This window comes from Antechinus flavipes, chromosome 1 (assembly GCF_016432865.1).
Source record: "Antechinus flavipes isolate AdamAnt ecotype Samford, QLD, Australia chromosome 1, AdamAnt_v2, whole genome shotgun sequence".
In the NCBI taxonomy this organism is placed as follows: domain Eukaryota; kingdom Metazoa; phylum Chordata; class Mammalia; order Dasyuromorphia; family Dasyuridae; genus Antechinus; species Antechinus flavipes.
In genome coordinates, this window is record NC_067398.1 from 561,693,658 (window position 1) to 561,715,986 (window position 22,329).

Consider the following 22,329-nt stretch of genomic DNA (forward strand, 5'->3'; position numbering starts at 1 on the left):
AGAGTTTACCCATAAATATGGGTAATAGTATCCTACAAATGCACACAATGTAGGAGAAAGTGGAAACAAATTCAGAGAAACCTGGTAGGGAGGCACATGACTATGTTCCCAGGGCAAGTCACAACTCTTAACTGCAAACCTTGATGTCTTTGGTTTCCTTAGGGAAGGATTTGCTCCAAAATTGATAAGTTGGATGAAATCACTTGTCTTCAGACTTCTACCTGAATTGCCTTTTGACTGGGCTACAAGTAAGTATTAGGCTTTGTTAGCAAAAGCAGGCCTCCCCAACCTAAAAGCTGCAAAATTATTTTTGCAGAGTTGGCCATTTTGTTGGGCTCTCCTTCAGGATGACAGTACTAGGCAAGTCAGATAAACACTTCCTTACCCTAAATAAAAGAGGATTTTTCTTCCAATCAGCTCTCAGCAACAATTTTTTCCTATCAATCAGCTAAACTCATGGCAGCAAAAATATAACCTATCTTCTTCCATTCCAGTTCAGCAAGGGAATGTAATTCATGTTCTAAACTTTCCTCCTGGCTTTCTGTTGGATAAAGGGGCATTCCCACTTCTGAGCCTAGGCTCAGTTTAATTTGGTTTCCTTCAAGGAGCAGAATTCCCATTCATTGTCCTCTGATCTACTTTTTCTACTTCCCTCTTCTGTGCTCTATTTATATTCAGTTACTCACTCCTGTCTCAAAGCAGGATTTCCTTTTGTGAAGTGACTTGCCTCTATATTACAGTGATAAAATGAAATTCACATGTCTGTCAGGCATGAAATAAATAGAAAATATATAATTATTCTATATTTAATGAAACTTTTTAGTTGTCATGGTTTCCCAGTTATTGATTTCAAAATCCTCACAAACCAAGAAATAATGCATTAATTTCCTACTTATTTTTAAACAATATTACTTGTTATTGTAAGAAAGTTACAAGAGACTCCCATAAACATAGTATCCCTGTGATGCTGTTCTGGTGGCAGTGCAGGAAGTTGAGGTGAGAATCCCCTTCTGGTCGGTGCACAGGTTCAACGTGAAAGAATTCACGAACCCAAAGTTTTAAGTGGCAAAAACGAAAGTGTATTGTTGGATGAGAAATCAGCTTTGTTAGGAAGACCGTCTTCCAAGTGGCAAAGTCCTGTTAGGGAAAATAGGTCTTAACACTGAGAAGAGAATGTCTTCATAGTGAGCAAGAGTCCTAGTAGGCAGCTGTGCCAAGGGAAGAGAGGTTTCTTAGCAGAAACATAATTCCTACCATGGACATTCTGCAAAGAAATAAGTCTAAAATTGCCCTTTAACAGGAAATCTGAGACTGAAGTTCCCAGTTGAAAAGAAAGCCAATGTCCCCAAACCTACATACTTATCAATACTAGGCCCAGATCTTCCAATTGAATGAAAATCACTTTAGAGTTTTCTGAATGAGGATGCTACTCCCCAAAAGATCAATGGGGTTGATTTGCCCCTTAATGATATTGCTTATCTCAATCTGGGAAAATGTGCTTTCTTTCTAGACTCTCTGGAGCCTGGGAGACCCCAATCTTTCTTCTTTTTACAGCTCAAAGGGGACATTGTTTCAGTGATTATTTTACACCATTTTTACAGCGTTCACTCAAGTCAACTGACTTTAAGCAAGACAATTGACATCTTTCATTATCCTTATGGAAAAAATAAAAAAAAATGGGCTGGATGATAGCAAAATGAAGTGGATTCAGAACTGGTAGAATGACCAGACTGCTTTTCTTTGTATTCTCAGTGCTTAAAACAGTATGGGGCACACAATAAACAATTAATAAATGCTAGCTGTTAATGATGATAATTAGTGGATTGGTGTTAACCTGAGGAGACTGAAGTTCAATTCTTAATTCAGAACTTTCTCAGTTTGACTCTTGTATTTTTTTTTAACCTTTCACTGCCCACCCCCATCGCCAACTCCTTCTCTCTAATCTTAGAAGATAAGGTGATTCCCCAAGATAAGCCCAGTTCTGCTTCATTACCTTCCATCTCTTTTTTTGACCTGGATTCATCACCTATCTCCTCTTTCACACACCTTCAAGCTCAGTCTCTTCTGGCCTCTCTCCTCTCAGCCTACTAATATCAGAAGTTATGGAAATCAGAATTGAAATTGAGGTCTCCATTATCTTTGAAAAGAAGCATAGTGTAAAGGAGAGCTAGGTTTAGATCCAGGACAACCTGGGTTCAAGTCCCATCTCTGGCATATATAGGTTGTGTGATCATTGCTCTAGATTATAAATTTCAGAGAAGGTGCTAACTTGCTTTGGGAGAGATTCCATACTTTGCTGTTCCGTTTAGGAAAGAAACCTTAGGTCCCGACCTTGTCTCCATTATTCCAATCGCACAGCTTTGGTTGAATCTGTCATTATGTTGTTATCTTCCTATTTCCTCCTCTTCTAAGCAATCAAACATTTAGAAAGTGTAGTCTATGCACATTGCTTATAATTCCATTTTGTGGAAATGGGGGGATGGGAGGAAGTTCACTGGCTGCTATTCCAACATCTTAGCACCATCTCAATTTTCACTCATTTGGATGTATGGTTTATTACTGTATTGCTCAAAGTTCTAAAGTCTTTCAAAGTCATTTTTCTCTTTACTATTATCACTCTATAAATTGATTTTCTAGTTCTGCTTACTTCATTCTTTATCCTAAAGGTTTTTTCGTTGCACTTGGAAATTCTCCATTTCATCATTTAATATGCCATTACATTCATATACCAATATTTGTTTAATAATTCCTCAAAAGGAGGACATCCCCTTCACTTCCAATTTGTGGCTACCACAAAAAGAGATGCTACAAATATTTTTATATAGATAGATCTGCTGTCCTCTTTCTCTGATTTCTTTGGGGAATTAACCCAAGCAGCAGTATGTGCCAATAAGAGAGGTGATAGGAGGAATCTCTCTGAGTTGCTTAAATTTACATTTTTCTAATAATCAGTGATTTAGATAATTTTTTCATGTGGTTCTAGATACCTTGGATTTCTTTCTTTGAAGAATGGTTATATCCTTTGGCCATTTATCTACAGAAAAACAGCTAATGTCATAAATTTGAATCAGTTCCTTATATACTTTAGAGAATCTAAACTAGATTCAGAGAAACTTTATCAGAGAAAGTAGCTACAAAAGATTCCTCCCCCACCCATTATCTGTTTCCTTCTTTTTGTTTACATTAAATTTGTATGTACAAAACTTTTAAAATTTTATATAATCAAAACTGTCCCATTTTACCTTATATGACCCTGTCATTTAGTCAGTCATGAACTCTTCTTCTCTCCATAGATATAAGTAACTTCTCTCTGAAACAAAAGACCTTATTTTTAAAACCTTTATCTTGCAAAAGACATAAGATTCTATAGTATCCATGGAATTAAAAATGAGATTATACAGGGAAAGGCCATAGAGGATGTGAGTGGAGTAGGATAACAAAAGACACTGGCACTAAGCTCTTGCTGTCTTCCCATGTCTGAAATACTCTCCTGCCTTTTTTCCAAAGATATATAAATATATATCTTTGTTTATTTGTTATCTTCCCCATTAGATTGTGAACTCCTTAAGGGTGGGGAATGTCTTTTTTTTTTTTGGTATAGCATGGTGCTATGGCACTGTGTGTGACACATAGTAAGTGCTAAATAAATATTTATTTATTAAAACTGGAATAAAAGACTCACTAAGGAACTGATTGAAAAGCCCAGGGCTGTCCCCTGATAATGGTGAGGGATAACTTTACAGGCCTAAAAACTAAGCACTAAGCACTAGTACAGTTAGTTGGCACAATGGATCTGCAGTCAGGAAGTCTTGAGTTCAAATTAGGCTTCAGACACTTACTAGCTATGGAGCCTCATCCAATCATTTCACCTGTTTGGCTCAATTACTTTATCTATAAAAATAATAGCACTTACATCCCAGAGTGATTATGAGGATCAGTTGAGTTATTAATCACAATGAGCCTAGCACATAGTAAGAGAGAAATATTAGCCATTGTCATTAGTCTATGATAATATTGTAACGTCAGGAAAAGGCAGAAAAAAAAAAGTTCCTTCCTCTTTAGTACCTCTGTGGTTAATTTATGGGAGGGCACACAAGAAACTTTCAGAATAGTCAGGCTTGGATGAATGAATTGTAGGAAAGAACCTCGGGTGATTTGAACTCTTAAACGTGGCTATTCACAACAATGCCAACAATCCCAAAGGACTAATGAGGAAGTAAAGAAAGAACTGATAGTGTTTGACTAGAGACTGAAGCATGCAATTTTTCACTTTCTTTCATTTTTTTCTTTTATTCTAGTCTTTTTGTCCAAACTGCCTAGTATGGAAATGTTTCATATAATTGTATCTGTATCTGATTGTTTACCGACTCGAGGAGGGAGGGAAAGAATATGGAACTCAAAACTTTAAAAATGCTTTAAGAAAACCCGCGAATATAAACAGAAGAAGGAAGGAGGGAGGAGGAAGTGGGAGGGAAGAGAAAGGAAGGAAGGAGGAAGAAGGAAAATGAAAACAGAAATGGGGAGGAGTTATTTCGAAGGCGGCAACGTCCTAGACCCTCCTACCCTAATTATTCTCTTACTGGAACCGCCCTCAGGAGGCTTCGTCCAATCCTGAGGCAGAGCCGCGGGCCGCGTGTTTCTCACTAGCCACGTGGGAGGCCAGAAGAACTGTACTGGGCACGCGCAGCACGGCCATCGGCTTGCAAAATACGATTTTTTACTGACCCAGGGGTGTTTTTGCTGGTGATTATGTCTACTTTGCGCAGGTTGCGGGAGGCGCCACGACACTTGCTGGTGTGCGAGAAATCCAATTTCGGCCATGACAAGTCCCGGCACCGGCAGCACGTGCAGACGCACTACCACAACTACAGGGTAAGTCCCGCCTCTGGCCCTTCCTCTCCAGCTGGGGGGGGGAGGGGGGAGGGGAGGTCTACGCTGACCCCAAAGAACGTGAGGATTCGGGGCGGTGCTACCCTCAAACTCGAACCCCTGGCCAGCTCCTCACACCACGCCCTCTCCCCAGCCAGCCTTGGGAATGTTACTCTTTACCTGGCACGTGGGCTAGAGCAGGCGGGGGTGGGATGAAAGATTGCGCTAAGCATCCTGGGAGTTGTTGTGTTCTGAGTCTCTCTGGCAGAGGTTCCTGACGCCTGGGAAGACTACAAATCCCATAATGCAGCCGACAGAGGACTCTTTGGGGTTCTCAGTTCTACACTTGAAAGATTCCTGCGGACACCTCCCCGAGTCCTACTCTCTCTGTTATAATTTGGGAAATTGAGGCTCAGGGTGGTTAAGTTTCAGAGGAAAATCTTGAACTCAGTCTTTTAATCCCTCAACAAGTACCCTGTATCATAGTAGGAAAAATCCAGGAAATTGATGGGCATAATGCCCACTGAATAATCTCTTAGATTCCATTTTTCCTCCAGAGTTTGGGACCTCCATGAATGTAACACCTGAGTTGATTTTTCAGATGTTTAAAAGCTCTAGCTGAAAGTGACTGGTATCGGCTGTCTTAAATATCTTTGTATTTATTTTTTCCTAAAGCCTCCGGTATCTTCTCTCCTCTCTCCATCCCAGTCTTGATTTTGGATACTTTTATTTTTTTAAGCCAAAAAACTGTCGTTAATCCCAATGGGGGAGGGGGATACATTTCCCAAAAGTACTAATTGGAAATAGTTTGAAATCCAAAGGAGGAATTGCATTTGCTATCCATTGCTGTTGTTAATCAAAGTGAGCTACTTTTTTGGGGGGAAGGGGAAGAGGAAGAGTGCTTTGGAAGGAATTTTTAAAAATACACATTTTATTTATTTCGTTAAATACTAAACAGTTACATTAACAAATTTTAACATTGATTTTTAAAATTTTGAGTTCCAAATTCTCATCCTTCCCCCTTGGGAAAAAAAAAAAAGCAATATGATATTGTTTACATTTGTGAAAGATTGAAAGGAATCCTTAAATTCATTAGTGCTTAGGCACTAATAGGCAATGGGGGAAAAACAAAGATAAAGACAAAGCTCCTGCCTTTGTAGAATATATTAATCAGCAAATAATTTATTAATTGCTTGCTATGTGTTTTATTCTCCGCATAGTGCTGAGGACACAAGTGGAAAAAAAACAAAAAACCAAGCAAAAACAGCCCTTGCCCTCAAAGAACTTGCATTTTAGGGAGGAAGGAGAGAGGAGAGTCTATACAAAGATGATACACAGCTTTTCATCTAATTACTATGATAATAAAAATGTGTTTGCTTCATAAAATTTAGCAGTTATTTTGATATAGTGTATTAATGAGGTGATGGAGGAAACAAGCACTATGATTTGTCTCTGTTTTGCAAGTGTAGAAATTATCAAGGTGTGAGATTTATTGCATGACTTATCTAAAGGTTTTAAATTATTGACACAGTTGGGAATAAAACTGTTTGTTCTCTTATCACTGTGCTCTAAAAACTTTCAGACAGACTGCTTTACTGGAAATTTACAGTTAATTGGAATTAATTGGAAGTTTTTGTCAACTAGGGAGTTTTTACTTCAGTAGTTAATAAATTTTTATTTATCAAACACTTTGCTTCTATGTTTGTTTACTTCTGGATTTTGTTTGCTTTGTTTCATTGATCAATATTTCTATTTTTCAATCAACACCAAATAGTTTAATGATTATTGCTTTGTCATATTGGGTATTTAAAAGTCCTCTTCCTTATCTTTTTCCAAGGTAAAGATTATTGTAATTCTTTATACTTGTATCAACAGTCCTACAACCACATTGTAGATGTGCCAAGCATCTAATAAGTATATTAATAAATAATTAACACTAAAAAAAGTGCTTATTGATTGATTACTCTTGAGATTCTTGAGCTTGTGTTTCTCCAGATAAATTTTGTTACTGTTTTGCTTATTTCTATAAAATGATCCATGGTACTACTTCTGCAAGTTAATTTGGCATTATCACTTTAATTATATTGACAATCATAAACATTTAATAATCTCTCTCCAAGTATTTGTACTTATTTGAGTAAGACATGTTTTTTAAAATTTCATATTCTTTCTTTTCCAAAATCATCAGCACATTTGGTGCGTCAGAAAATACTTATTCCAGGAACCCTTCTTTTATTCATTTCTCATTTTTAAAAAGTATATACACTTTGTTAAAATAGTCCAGTTTGAAATTCCTTCTAGATTGCATATAGTATCTATCTTTTCCCTGAGAAGAGGCAGAAAGTTTCTCATTGTGACATTTACCTGATTCTTATCACTGACATAAGCAAATATTCATGGGCTAGAAAGATAAAACCTCAGATAATGTTAGTTTAGGTATTTTGTATCCATCTGCATCTTAAATTATTTGATCCAATTAGTTTTTGTTTTTATTAAAGAATATCAGAGGATTGTGGTGTTAAGAATCTCAACATAGTAGGTTAACTGTCATCGACGGAGAGAATAAATGTTTGATATTGAAGATTTCTCTATCCCATTCTTCTAATGGTTCTTCCAATTTTATGCTTTGGGAATAGCCTAGATTAATTGAATGCTTTGCCTAGCCTTTTGTAAATTTCTACTCCCTCTGTATTGCTTTTCATTAAGATGCTTACAACCCCCACTGTAGGAATTAATATTTTAATTGGGCATTACCCTTGACTGCCATATATTTCTATTTGTTAAGAAGATCAAGTATTTATTGACTAAGGTTTTGGGCCTATTCATTATGTTGATTGATTTTAAATAGTTAATTTTTTTTTTTTTTTTTTTTTTTAGGAAACAGTGATTGTTTATAGCAATGTCTTTTATTCATCCTTCCCCTTTTTAAAAACATATGCAACTTACTTAAATAGCTCATATTGGAGTTGCCTTAATTTTCATTCTTCTAATGTGGTATTATGAACTTTGCTCCAAAAAAATCAATGGACTTTGGAATCAAAACAAAGATGTTAAGGACAGTTGGACTAAACCTATAATAAGAATTGGTAGCTTTATAGAGGAGATAAGTTTTGTGAATATTTATAGAATCAGTTCTCAAGCTTTCTGAAAAGGAAGAGGAGGATACAAAGTGCTGGAAAAAAATTGGCCTTATTACTCAAAAAGGGTAATTTGTGAAAATGTCAACAACTGCTTTGCCTCCTTTCTAATTTCTATAAAAATACACGTGTGTGTGTGTATTATATAAAAATCATCAGGTGGTATGAGAAGAGAACAGGCATCTTTATAGTTGCACAAATTGAAATATATAGAGAACAATATTTTCTCTTAAAGATTTTCCTCTCCTTCTATGGACTATTTAGAATTGGCATATGTAGTCCATTTGTACATATATTTATCTTGAACATACACTAAGTTTTGGTAGTTACCGATCCCAGAACTGAATAGAAGGGAATCAGCTTAATTATTATTTAGACTATTGTGCTTATAATATCCTCAACCTTTTTCCTGTAACAAAAATCCATTTTTTTCAATAATGATATTTTTCTCTTGACTATATGACCCTGGACAAGTCATTTAACCTCTGCCTCAGTTATCTCAACTGCACCTCCCAGACTAGTTGTGAGGATCAAATGAGGTAATTTTTGTAATGTCTGTCATATGATATGGGCTACATAAATACTAGCAATTATTTATTATCATCATCATCATCACCATTACTATTATATAAAGTAGCAACTTGATTGTTTCATTTGTATATTGAGAGTTCTGTTTGCTTGGCTATCAAACTTATGTCCCTCCTACATCCAGTGATGTTTCCCATTACTCTATTTTGTCCTTTAGGACAAAATAGTTTGTTTGTCGAGCATCTTTTCGGTGGTCCCAGGATGACAATGGATACAGGGAGCATTTGATGTCTTCTTATTTTCTTGACATACAAATTAACTGTTTTACAAGGTACCAGAGAAAACATTTATTCCTTTTACAAGTGGACTCCTGAAATAAGACCCTTACAGTACTTTATTGAGAAAGCAGCCACAATATACAAGGTATCCCAAAAGTCTTAATGCAGATTTAAGCTTAAATAGCTTAAAACTTTATATATGAAACTATAAAACTATGTAAAATCTTCTTTATTTATATTGGTGTACATATCATACAACAAATCTTTTACAAATTCTCTCTCCTTGAAATATAAGTAAGTTACTTTTTCTTGTTTAGGAATATCCCCACCTCTCCCTGCTGCAGTCTGGCAGCACTCTACCCTTCGTGTTATTTCATATTACTTTGCATCACAACTTTCACCTTTGAGCCAGCTGCTCCCCAAATCAACATTCCATCATTTCTCTCCTTATTTCTGTTTCAGAAAATTCTAGTCTTTCTTCAAGCCTTATTTTACTTGCACCTACTTTGTGAAGCCTTCTGGTCTCCCTAATTGCTAGTGCTCTCTTTTCTCAAATGGTCATTTGCTTATTATTTTTATTATAATTATTTAAATAGATTGATTTCTTGTAGAAAGTAAGATCCTTGAATACAAGGACTGTTCTATTCTCTGGATTCCACAGTGCCTTATATGTAGCAGGTGCTTTAAAAATACTGAGTAGTTTGTCCTTATGAACTTGACTACTACTTGCTATAGAAATAAAATCTTTATTTCTATTACCCATTCATATAGGTATCATTTCTGATTCCTGAATGTGGGATACTATCAAAAGAACTGAAAAATATTGTCATGGAGGTTGGACCCTACTACTTGGTGAAGAATTTACCTCTTCATGAATTAATTGTACATGATTTCATCAATAACTTTGTGAAAAAAGGTAGGAAAATAGTATTTTTTTGGTGTGATTAGTACACTCAGGAACTGTTACTAATCAGTATATTAGTCTCGTCTTCTTGATATAATATTTGTTTTATTAAATGTGTTTCATTTATCCCTCAATGAAACCTTTTCATTCTATATCATTCCCTCTATTGTATATATGAAAATTCTTTATTTTCTGTAGCTAACATAATACTGAGAAGTGGGTTATAATAGGAAACACTTATATTTTAATTTTTTTCTTTGTTTTATTATTTATTATTATGATGATTTGAATTGCAAACAACACATTTCAATATACAAGAAAGAGGTTTGTGTAAGAAATTGATACACGGTTAAAAAAAGGTTTATTTCCCTTTCTGTTCTTTGTTTTGTTTTATTCTAGCTAAGACAAGGGAGCTTTCCTTGTCTGAACCAATTTCACATTGCCTGTCTCTGTTGAATGGCCTTTTGATAATTGTTGAAGGATATACTGCTGTTAGTGGCCTAGGAGATAGATTGATGAACTTGGAGTCAGGAAAACCTGAGTTCAAATGCAGCCTGAGACATTTACTAGCCATGTGACTGGGCAATTCACTTAATCCCAGTTTCGTCATCTGTAAAATGAGTAACATAATATCACCTATCTTCCAGGTTTACAAATGATATTTGTAAAGTGCTTCATAAACCTTAAGTTGCTATGTTAAATGTTAGCTTCTTAAAAAATATTATTATTATTATTGGTGTCTCATTTTGTTTCAGGATTAAATCTAACTTTGGAGGTTTGGTGTCAGAGCATCATCATTTCTTATGACAAAATAATATTCAATTTTATTCATACATCATAATTTGTTTAGCCATTTCCCAATTTATTAGCACTTATTTTGTTTCCAGTTATTTGTACAAAAGGGGCTAGTAAGCATAGCCTTGTACATATGGGATCTTTCCTTCTGTCTTTGACCTTGTTGGGATGAATACTATGTCAAAGGGGGTGTGTGTAGTTTATGTCTTTCAGAATAGTTGGGCCACTCCACAACCTCATCAACAATTTATTAGTGTTCCTGTCTTTCTATAGCCCTTCCAGCAATTATTATTTTTGTCTTCTGTCAATCTGTTAGTTATAATCTTAAAAAGACATTTTAATTTGCATTTCTTTTCTTACTAATTATGTAGGATATTTTTCATGATAATACCTTGAATTTCTTCACTTGAGCACTATATATTTGTATGGGTTTTATTATATATTATATGCATCTATTTCTTAGACGTCTGACTTTTTTTTTTTTTAAATCAGAAATACTTTCTGTGAAGATTTTTCCCCTCAGTTGTTTTCCTTCTAATTCTGCCTTTAGTTTGCTTGTGTAAAAAAATTGTTCAATTTTATGGAATTAAAAATTTTCTATTTATTTTCTATAGTCTCTTCCTAAGTTAATCTTATTTGTTTGATCTTTCTTGTTTAGGCTTTAAAGTTTTTTGTGGTAGATGGTATAGAGGTCCTCAAACTTTTTAAATAGGGGGCCAGTTCACTATTCCTCAGCCTGTTGGAGGGCCGTACTATAGTAAAAATAAAAACTTTGTTTTGTGGGCCTTTAAATAAAGAAACTTCATAGCCCTGGGTGAGGGGGATAATCAGGGGCCATAGTTTGAGGACCCCCGATTAGTCAAAATCCCATTTTGCTAAAGTGCTTTCCAATTTTAGACGTCAACAAACATTAACATTTCAATGAATCAAGACAAGTAGGAGTAAAGATTTACATTAAATTATGAACCTCCATTATAGGCTGAATTTTAAAAGTGTGTATTAAGCTTAACACAATAGCACAAAAGTTATGCTACTTGTCTACATTCCCTTCTAAACTTTTTTCTGTTCTTTGTATTTTTAATGCTTTCTTTGCACTTTTTTCATTTTTTTACATTGCTGTCACTACCCACCAATACAGTGTCACCATATAAGAGCTTTCCCTTATGATAAATAAGTATCATTAAGCAAACCAAATCGACACATCAGGCATATTTAATAGGAAAAAAAAATGGTGGTTGTGTGTGTCTACTGAACCTCAAGCCCAGAGATGTTAAACTCAAGAGTAGTGCATCTGAATCAAATTAAAATGTAATTGGGAAATAATTTAACAAAATAAAGATGTAATATAACATAATGTTAATCTATGGTTTCTAAGTCAGTATGTATATATCTGGGATCTGTTTCTGTTTGAGTTTGACACCATTGCTCTAACTGTTCACCTCATTGCCAAGAATTAAGAAGCATCTTTCATGATCAATTTCCTAAATTCATGCTGAGTAATATAAATTGTTCTCCTGGTTCTGCTTGTTTCAGTCTGCATCAGTTCATATAAATGTTCTCAGGATTTTCTGAGTTCATCATAATTATCATTTGTCATGGCATAATAATATTCCACTACCTAAGCCAGCCATAATTTGTTCAGCCATTTCCAAATTGTTGGGAATTTAACTTTCCTTTCAGTTAGTAGCTACAATAAAAAAATGCCATTATAAATGGTTTTGTATATGTATTATTGTATATAGCATATATGTGTACATATATGTATATTTATATATATAAAGACATATGCCTGCACATGTACATATGTAATAACATATAAATATGTGTCTTTTTCTTCTTTGTTTGTCCTCAAAATATAGATCTAGTAGTAATATCGCGGCACCAGCAGAAGTATAATTTAGTAACTTTGGGGACATAGTTCCAAATTGCTTTCCCAAATGAGGTCAAAAAAAGAGGAACATGACCCATATGTACAAACATTTTTTTTTAACCATCTTTTTGTGGTAGGACTAGAAACTCAGGGAGTACCTACCAGCTGGGAAATGGTTGAATCAGTTACAGTTTATGAACATAATAGAATGTTACTGTACAGTAAGAAGACAGTTGCTGGGAAACCTGGGGAATACTTGTTTGAACCATGAAGAATGAAGTAAAAGATCCTAGAGAACAATGTCCTCCTTCATTTCTCCACTGAGACCAAGGCCTGACTGAAGGGCCTCCAGAAAGTTAGCCAGGCCCCAAATGAAGAAGACAGACTGTGAAGGAGATGATAAAGAATTTGGACTTTATTTTGTGGTGATTACTCTACTGAAATGAAGGCTGGTCTCAAGACCTCCAGAAAGTTAACCAGAACATTACATATATGTATGCATACATTTACCCAAATGTAAATATGCATCTAAAATAATATTAGTATGGCTGACATAAATTTCTCTCTTAATTGAATCTTCAGCCTTGACTGTGTCTAAGATCAGTGACTACTAGCTGTACTTTTTTTTCCTAATAAATTTGATTCCTGATCACTTCTTTCCTATCTCTGCTAAATCTTCTACTTTAATTCTGCTCCTTAACTTGCCTTGCTATTACTAAACTACCCCTACCCATGGATCCAATTCTCCCTTATCTTCTTCTTCCCCTTTGCATTCCTCTCCACTTTTCCCTCCCCCCTTACTTCTTTATAAATTTTAGGAGAGTGCTATACTCATCATGATATCTATGTAGTGTTGCCTATTTAACCCATTCCGGTGTGTGCAGGCTTTCAGAACTATGAGCCCTCCTCCTTTCTCTAATACCTCTGTGTCTATTCTTCCCCTGCACCTCATTTGTATAAAGCTTTCTTTTCAGTTACTTGATTCTTGATGTCAGTTGTAAATGTATAGTATACATTTCCATGTAAAAAAACAAAAAAATTGTCTATGTTAATTAAGTTCCTTTATCTTAGATATTGACTCTTATATGTTAAATTTTCTACTGAGTTCTGGTTTGATTGATAGCAAGTCCTGAAAATCTGCAAGTTCATTAAATATCTGGCTTTTTTTTTCATGGAATATTTTAGATAATTTTGCTGGATAGGATATTTTTGGCCACAAGCCTGGTTCTTTTGAGTGCTGGTATGGAAGATTTCAGGACCTGTAGTCCTTTATTACAAGTCCTGTACAATTCTAATTGTAGCTCCAGAATATTTGAATTGCTTTTTTCTTGTTTCTTGCAAAATTTTCTCTTTGATTTGAGGGTTTTTAAATTTGATAGTAATATTCCTATGTGTTTTCCACAAAGGATCTCTTTGAGATGGTGGTCGGTGGATTTTTTTCTATTTCTACTTTTCCTTCATAATCTATTACTCCAGGACAATTTTCTTGGATTATTTTTTGCATTACTGTGTCAAGGTTCTTTTTTTGGTCACAGTTTTCAGGTAGTCTAGTTATTGTTACATTTTCTCTTCTTGATATGTTTTCCAGGTCTGTTGTTTTTCTTATGTTTCACATTCTGTTTTATTTTTTCATTCCTTATATTCTATTTTATTTCTTGGTCTCATAGTTTTACTGACTTCTCCTTGCCCAATTCTAATTTTCAAAGAGTTATTTTTCATCTTTTAAGTTTCTGCATCTCCTTTTCTAGTTGGATAACTTCCCTCCCCCCGCCCCCCATAATTTTGTTTTTCTTGGATGGTTTTTATTTTATTTTAGCTTAATTTTTCTTCAATGTCTCTCATTTGATTTCTAAATTTTCTTTTGAATACTATAAATTCTCTCTGGGCAGGGAGCCATTTGCTGTTACTCTTTGGGGTAGAAGAAGCTCTTTTTACTTCAATGCCCTCCTCTGAAGATGAATCCTGGTCTTTCCTATTTCCATAATAAATTTCTGTAGTTGGGTTCATTCTTCTTTGCTAGTTCAGTTTTTTTTTTTAATTTTTAAAATTTTAATTTTAAATTTAAATTAATTTTAATTTATTGCTTAGTTGATAATTGAATAATAAAATTATGTAAATTAAATTAAATTTTAAATTTTGAAAAAAAATTAGTATAAACATTTGTACTTGTGGGAGTGGGGAGATGGTTCCTTCTAGCTTCCTTAGCGCTCTCCTCTCTAACCTGGAACCCCAAACCAAAAGCTCCCCTCTCCTGCAAGTTCCTGCAGCCAGCAGTGTCCCTGCCCCCCTGCCTCTGTACTCCCAGTGTGCTGGTTCCTTTTCACCCAGGACTTGGAATTCCAGATCAGCCGAGGTTCCCTTGGTCTTCTTGAACTCAAATCCCAAACTTCTTAAGTAGTGGAGGGAGAGGTGGGATTGATAGTCAAAATTTCTATGGTTCCTATTGAGGCTCCAGCCAGACCCAGCCCACCCCAGGGCTCCCCACTTGGTTTTTCTGCAGGAAGGGAGGTTAACTCGGAGGGATGTACACTTCACACTGGTTGATCCCCAGCATGGGGTCTTTCTTCACATCTTCTCCAGTTGTACCAGGAAGATCTCTGTTCTGCCCAAGTCTTCTTGATTTTTTCACCAGTCTGTGTTCTCCCTGAGGTGCAAATTTGTTCAATTTGTGGGGGAAATCTGGAAAGATTAAAATTTACCAACCTACTTCACACATCTTCCCAGAATTCTCCCACTCCATACATAATTCTAGAAAAATTTTTGTAAAATTCAAACTATAACAAACACCCCAAACGTTTCAGTATACAAAGTAAAATGGAAAGGAAAATATGAAATCATAAATCTTACATATAACTTAATTAAAAAACAAAACTACATAATAAATTCAATGTTACTTTCAAAGTTGTTCTGTATGTCTTTTTTCATCTGAACATCTTTTTTTGCATTTTTCAGAGTGCTTCAATGACATTCTTTTCTTTTCTTTTTTTTTTAAATCAAACTAATTTTAGAAAGAACTTTAAAAAAAAATTAAGCATGGGTACAAATACAATACAATCCATTATAATGCTGATGCTCCTCAACAAGAGTAAGCCTCAAAAGAGAAACACCCTCAACCTTGCCTGGAAGACATGATTTAATTTAGATTATTTAGGTAGAAAGCAGTGGTTGGGAGGATTGAAATAGTGCATTGCCATGGGACTTTGATCTCATCTTTATGTGCAAACCTCAAAAACCCTCAAAAAGAGAAAAGAGAAAACCCTTGTAAGAATAATTAAGCAAATCACATTGGCCTTGTCCTGAAATGAATTTGACTGATTCTAACTTGCCATTTTGTCTTCATACACCTTATAGCTGACACAGATGAAACTGACCAAAAAGCTGTATTAATGAAATCTAATATTAGAAAGTAGTAGACTTGACAGGTTTTGGCAGAGGGAAAGGAGGAGTGGAGTTCAGAAGCCCTTCAGAAAAACTGCCTAGTGTATTAGTGCAGTCTGATGGGGATATGGCTTGTTCCTCACTTCTACAACAAGGAAGGGAAGGAATTATATTTTCCCATTTCTGGTGGCAAATTTGGTCATTTTAATTAGATAAATTGCATAGCATTCAGTCTCAATTTTTTTTTTTTATTATTCTTTCTGTTTATTTCATTGTTGTCATCCTTGTATATTTTGATTTGATTTTTTGGCTTGCTTCATTCATTGCTTCAGTTCATGTCACTCTTTCCTCAGTTCTTTGAATTCTCCATGTTTATAGTTTATTTTTGCTTTAACAATATTGCACTACAGTCATATATCTCAATTTGTTTAGCCATTTTCTGATTGATGGTATGTAGGACAGTATCGACCACAAAAGTAATCAGAGACTCTCAGAGTAAGAAAAAGCAACAGGGGCTTTATTACAATCTTCCCAGAAAGGAAATCTCCTATCTGACAAGGTGTTTATCAGTAAAAGGAGTGCAAAGTAAAAACTGCAAAACACAAGATTAAATACCCTGAATGCAGAAGATTTTCCCCTCTTCCTCCTGGCCTTTTTTCCCATTGTATGGGGGAGTCCAAGTTTACATAGCAATCTTGAAAATCTAACCCAGAAATAAAAGAATAGATTGTATTTAAAAGAGGTACTTAAATGCTAATTAATAGGTTGTAGAAAACAGGAGGGGACAAACACCTGCAACTTTTTAGCTATAGCTCTATGTGTTATTATAAAGTCTCAACTCACAATTGAGATATAGTTTAAGGCTATATTCCCATGAGAGTATCTTCACTCAGTTAATTCCACACAATCCCTCTGCTTTTATTTATTAACCTTTGAAGACTTCTCACTCCATATTTGATACATTTCTTCAACCAGCTTGTTCTCAGTCTCCAATTATCTCTGGATCTACTTTGTCCCTTTTGTCTACTAGGGTCCATCCTTATTAATTGGATTTCCCTCTTCAGGTTGCTCAGTCTTTCTTCTGTGGAAATCCCAGGCTGCCACTCTCCTCTGGGTTAGCCCACAACAGCATCCTGCCTTGTGGTAGCTTTTCCTTTCCTCCATACCATGTGATATCTCTCTTAATTGCACCATGCTTTCCAGTCCCACTTCTCCTCCTTACCGCTAACTAACTCTTTTAGAGTGCAAGTTCCTTTCAGGATTTAGTCTGCCAGCTCAGGGCGTGCCCCAACCTCATGGGGTACTCCCTTTCTCCTGGGAAATTGTGTGTTTCGACAAAGAACTTATAATAAGCCTATTCAGCATACAAATTAGGATTCCCAACTCCTTTCTGGGGTCATCTATCAACCCAACCGTTTTGCCTTCAGTAATTAGAATAGGTAACAAAATGTCTGTTAGCAATAATAAAATACTAAGAGAAACAAACAGACATAAAGATTTAGCAACAGATAGATGACTAGGCCAAATATTCATTTACCTACTTATTTAAGATATAATGACCATTTATTTTCAGATTGAAAATGGCAAGATCTTGCATGCTTGAATTGTGCTCATGACTTCTATTCATCACTTCCTCTGATTACATAAGCTTGTTATAAGAGGAAAAAGGAAAAATTGACATAATCATATCAAAAACTGGTCCTTCAAGCCTTAGCCTAAGAGCACATACATGACAGAATAAAGGATCCTCAGCTCAGTTTAACAATTCCACCTTATAGTCACTCAGGAATAATCAGGCGGGTTCTTACACCACTGGGAAACTGAGTCAGAAGGATCCCACCTTAAGTGGAAGCCAAGGTTGTCCTTCCAACTCTTTCCCAGATACTAACCTCCATCTGTAACAATTCAGAATCACATTCCTCTGAGTAGCTTATGTCATATTCCTTTCAGATGGTGGATCACTGGCTTGATGATCCATCAGATATACGTATCTGAATTTCTAGACATATTACCTATTCCTACACAATTTGTTCTGTAGTTATACACATCCCTGTATGTCTGATTTTCTTGCTTTTACTTCTTTGTTAAAGAGAGAAAGCAAGATAAACCTTAAGATTAATATTTTAAAGAGCTTTGGATTACATTTCACAAAATTTATACCACATGTACAGCTGGGCTGACAAAAAGGTTAAAACAGTTCATACAGTTTACAAATTGCTCAATATACAATTTAGCAAGCAACATTTAACACGCTTAAATCTATTTCACCTAAGTAGGAGATACAAATATGTGACCTCTTCAGGTTAGTTACCAAAATTTTTAACTTCAAATCAAATACAGATTTAAATTTTTAATAACAATACTTCAATATCATTGCACACATATTTTTAATATCTTAGACCAGAATAAACAAGTTCACAATTTTAGCATGCACTAGTTAATAGTAATTATTTCATACAATTTCAGAATTGGAATTCCAATTTAAACACACACAGCCCCAAAATTTAAGGTGGCAGAAAACTTCCCTTTCAAGTCTGTCCACAGAGTTTAAGGAATTTGGTGGACTTTAGGACCCTGGGGGAAGAGGCTTGGAAACAATGCCAAGAAACTTAAAATTTTGCCTCAAAAACCCCAGAATTTGTTAAAATGTTTTAACAGTTCTGCAATTTTGACTATTTCTGCAGACTCAAATTGGCCAGTTCAAGGTCCACAGAAATACCACTTTTTTTTTTTTTTTTTCTTTTTGGTATGGCAGTTAAAAAACGTTATCTCAGAACTAGCCCTTCCTCATTCTAGCTAAAAGCTATTTGCATAAGTCCAATCATGTATAAAACAAGCATTTTAAATCCCAAACAGTCATATCTTTTCCTTTGTAATTCATCTGACTTAGAGAAACACACAAGACAAACATGGACACACACACATACGCACACACACACACTCACACTCACACACTCACACCCAGCTTTTCTAAACCAATCTAGCTCCTGTTCTTCTCCCCACCTTGTAGTAGAAATGAAGAGGGGAGTTCTGGAGCCAGCTGGCCAGTTTTAAAGGCAGCTTTGAATTTACACCCAACTCCCAGGGGATGCACTGTTTCTCTGAGTGAGTTGGACACCTGCAGGTATTTATTCCCCATATCTTTTAGTACTTCATCCCAATTCTTCCTAAAGACCTTTCTTCTCGGGACACCAGGTAGGTTTTTAGTACTGGCTACTTTCCTTTCCTAAGGTTCATAGTATCTTATCCTCTTTTAATGTAGGACTCACCTGATCTTATCAAAGGAATATAGGAGCCTCCTTATGGACTAGAACCTCCTAGGATTTTCCTGTTATCCAAATGATTCCCCAGTTGCTTGGCAGAAGACAGTCCCTTTATGGGGAGAGTCTCTCCCCACCTCCATCAGTTCTTGCTATTCAAAAGTAAATAGGAACCTTTTACGGACTCTAACTGCCTAAATTCTCCCAGTCCCAATCCCACTTACCCAGATGGCTCACCAGTTGTCCGGCAGAGTCTCTCCTCCCCTCACCAGTTCTTGCCTTTACCTGGGCTATACTGCACAACTTTCCTGACTGATTTCAAACTTTTCTCAGCTGACTTAATTAATCCTGGACTGAATTAATCCTCTATCTTTGTTAGCCCACTTCCATTTTTGCTTTTTCTGAGTGTCTTTCTTCAGGAGTTTACTTGATCAGAGCAGGAGTTTCTGAGCCAAGTCCCAGGACCACAGGAGAACTCTGGAATGCCTGCCCAAGGATTTGGTACAGGAGAGACCCCCTCATGAACAGGAAATATCCTGGACAATTCCCCAAACTGTGTGCCTCCATATCAATCATAAAAAATACAATCAAGAGACTTCCAAGAGTTAAAAAAAAAAAAAAAAAAAAGCAAAAAGGGATTTATAACGATCTCACAGGAAGGGGCATCTCTCATTTGACAAGATATTTTATCAGTAAAAGGAGAGTGCAAAGTAAAAACACAAAACACAAGATTAAATAGTCTGAATGTAGAAGCCTCTAGCACCCTAAGCCTAGCATTTTCCCCATTGTTTGGGGAAGTCCAGGGTTACACTCTAAAACCGGAAATCTATTCCAAAAACAAAAGAATACAAGTTGATAATAATGAATTCTTAATTTAAATTTTGCTAGAGAACTACTATGCAAGCAGATATCCTCAGATAAGAGAATTCAAATCCATCATCGCCTTAAGCACCTGCAACTTTTTTTTTTTTTAGCTATACCTTCATTTGTTATTTTAAAGTCTCAAGTGACAATTAAAGTAAAGTTTAAGCTATATTCCCATGAGAGTGTTTTTATTCAGTTAATTCCATATAGGGTTCCACACAAGGAAGGAAGAAAGGGAGGGAGGGAGAAGGGAAGAAAGAAGTAAAGAAGGAAAGAGACAAGGAAAGAGGGACAAAGGGACACGGGCAGCAAGGAAGTTAGAAATCCATTATAGTGCTAATGTTCCCCAACAAGAATAAGCCTGTTATTTTAGGCTTAAATTTTAGGCTTACAATCCTCCAGATGTGATTTAATTCAGATTATTTAAGCAAAAAACTAGTGGAAGCTGTGGCTGGGAGGAAAGAAATAACACATTGCCATAGGGATTTTGCTCACATCCTTATGGCCAAACCCAAATTAGAGTAAAAAGATTTTTTTTTAAAATTTTTTTGTTTTTTTAATACTTCTTAGAATGTGTATGCTTTGGAGGAACCTGGCTTTCCTTGCCTTTCAGCTTTTTAGACCAAGTAAAATTATGCCGTATCAATGCTCAAGAGACCAATTGACTAATCTGTCTGCATGTTTTACAAGTTGAATATCTTAACACAATGAGTAAGCAAACTAAAGTGGCTTTCTAAAACCTTTAGATTAGCAGAATTGTTGGATTCTAAGTGCCATAGATCAGGAATGGTCATATAAAGAAAAATAGGAGTAATTGTTATTGATTTTTAAAATAGTCTCCCATAGTGTCTCTCTTTAGTTGAATGGGTCATTTTAAGTACTGGCAGGATCATCCTTCCTTATAGAGCTAGAGATCAGAATACAATCATTTGAATTTCAAAGGAAAATCTTTCTTTTCCCAATAGATAAATTCTAAATTAGAAGCAATTGCCAGCCAAATTTAGCAAGCATTTTAAGCTTTATATCTCTGAATGGTCTTTTTTCATTTCTCTAAGTCAAAAATGTCTGCTTCTAGGGATCTTTTTCTGTTGTGAGAAACTCTTCTTTGAATATAAGGATCGTTGTCCATTTTAATCCTAGTAGCACTGGTCTACTATGGAGGTATCAGACAGTAGAACTTTTGCTGACAAAGTTGCCTGCACAGGTAGCATGCTTCACTCCATTTCATCACTTTCATTTTTCAGAATGAGATATATGTTGTTTGACATGTATGACGTGGACATTTGTTTGGTTTAACTATGCATAGTTTGCTTTTCATTCTTTTCAACCCCTCCCACAAGAATTTGGAAAATGAGAAGCTGAGAACATAAATGCTTCTTAATTGAAAAAAAAAATTAAATTAAACAAGAAAATGCTATCTAGATCAGTTGTGGCAAAAGAAGACAATGCCCTTTATCCTTAAGTCCTTACTATATTCCTCAGGATCCAGTATGAGTTTGTTAGAGTGGAGTGATTTAGTAACAACTTGGCTTTTCTCATATTCTGGCTTTCCCTTGGCATAGTCGCTATTACTCATGGTTAGGTGGGTAATTTGGATTCCCATTTACCCATTGACTGGGTTACAGTCATGCTGAGGATTTCATCTGTATGCTATATGTCTAAGCTTTTTACTGTGTGATGTTTGTTTTTGTCTTTCATTTAATCCTCTCTTTGGGCTTATTTTTCTGTCACAGGTTCCTGTTATGCCCTAACATACAATACAAATATTGATCAAGACAATACTGTTGCCCTGTTACCCAACGGTAATATTTCTTTTATTCCTAATAACACCAAACTTGAATATAGCTTATTTTCTTTTAATTGAAAGAAAACTACTTATGTTTAAGTATGCTTCTCATGAAAATCATGGTTTGATATATAGGAAAACTAATTTTGTCCCTGGATAAGGACACTTATGAAGAAACTGGACTTCAGGGTCATCCATCTCGATACTCTGGCAGAAAAGTCATGAGATACAGTAAGTAGTTATACAAAATTCATTGTGTTTTCCTATATGCAGAAGTTGGGGGGGTCAATTTGTATGGAATATTGAATATATCTTTAGATGTAGTTGATGTTTTATATTTGGTTTTGCTGAAATTCCTTTTTTCCTATCTTTTTTATATCATTGATAGAAGGGATGGGCTTTTTGAGTAGGGAGAGAGGGAAGGAATATATTTGGAAATGAATGGGATGTCAAAATAAAAAACTTCAACCAATAAATAAAGATTCCATTACTTTTTAACAAGTCAGAAGTGATCTCATAGAGGCTTAAATAGAAATGCTTGTATTGATCCTCTTATTTTGTTTCAGGAAGATGAGAATTTCTTTGAAATTTTTTTGCCTCCAAAATTCCAAACTTAAGGGGATGCCATTGGCTAATAGGTTTTTAATTCAACAGCAAAAA

General features: G+C 35.4%; 1 protein-coding gene across 1 annotated transcript in view; it reads left to right on the plus strand.

Moving 5' to 3' along the window:
• The first annotated feature begins 4,664 nt into the window (after positions 1 to 4,664).
• Positions 4,665 to 22,329, plus strand: part of RPP40 (ribonuclease P/MRP subunit p40) — a 29,270-nt gene continuing 11,605 nt past the window's right edge. The window contains exons 1-4 of the mRNA XM_051970741.1: positions 4,665 to 4,872; positions 9,584 to 9,728; positions 21,617 to 21,685; positions 21,805 to 21,900. Coding sequence (XP_051826701.1) covers positions 4,750 to 4,872; positions 9,584 to 9,728; positions 21,617 to 21,685; positions 21,805 to 21,900 — 433 coding nt within the window. The 5' untranslated portion in view covers positions 4,665 to 4,749. The remainder of the gene's footprint in view (positions 4,873 to 9,583; positions 9,729 to 21,616; positions 21,686 to 21,804; positions 21,901 to 22,329) is intronic.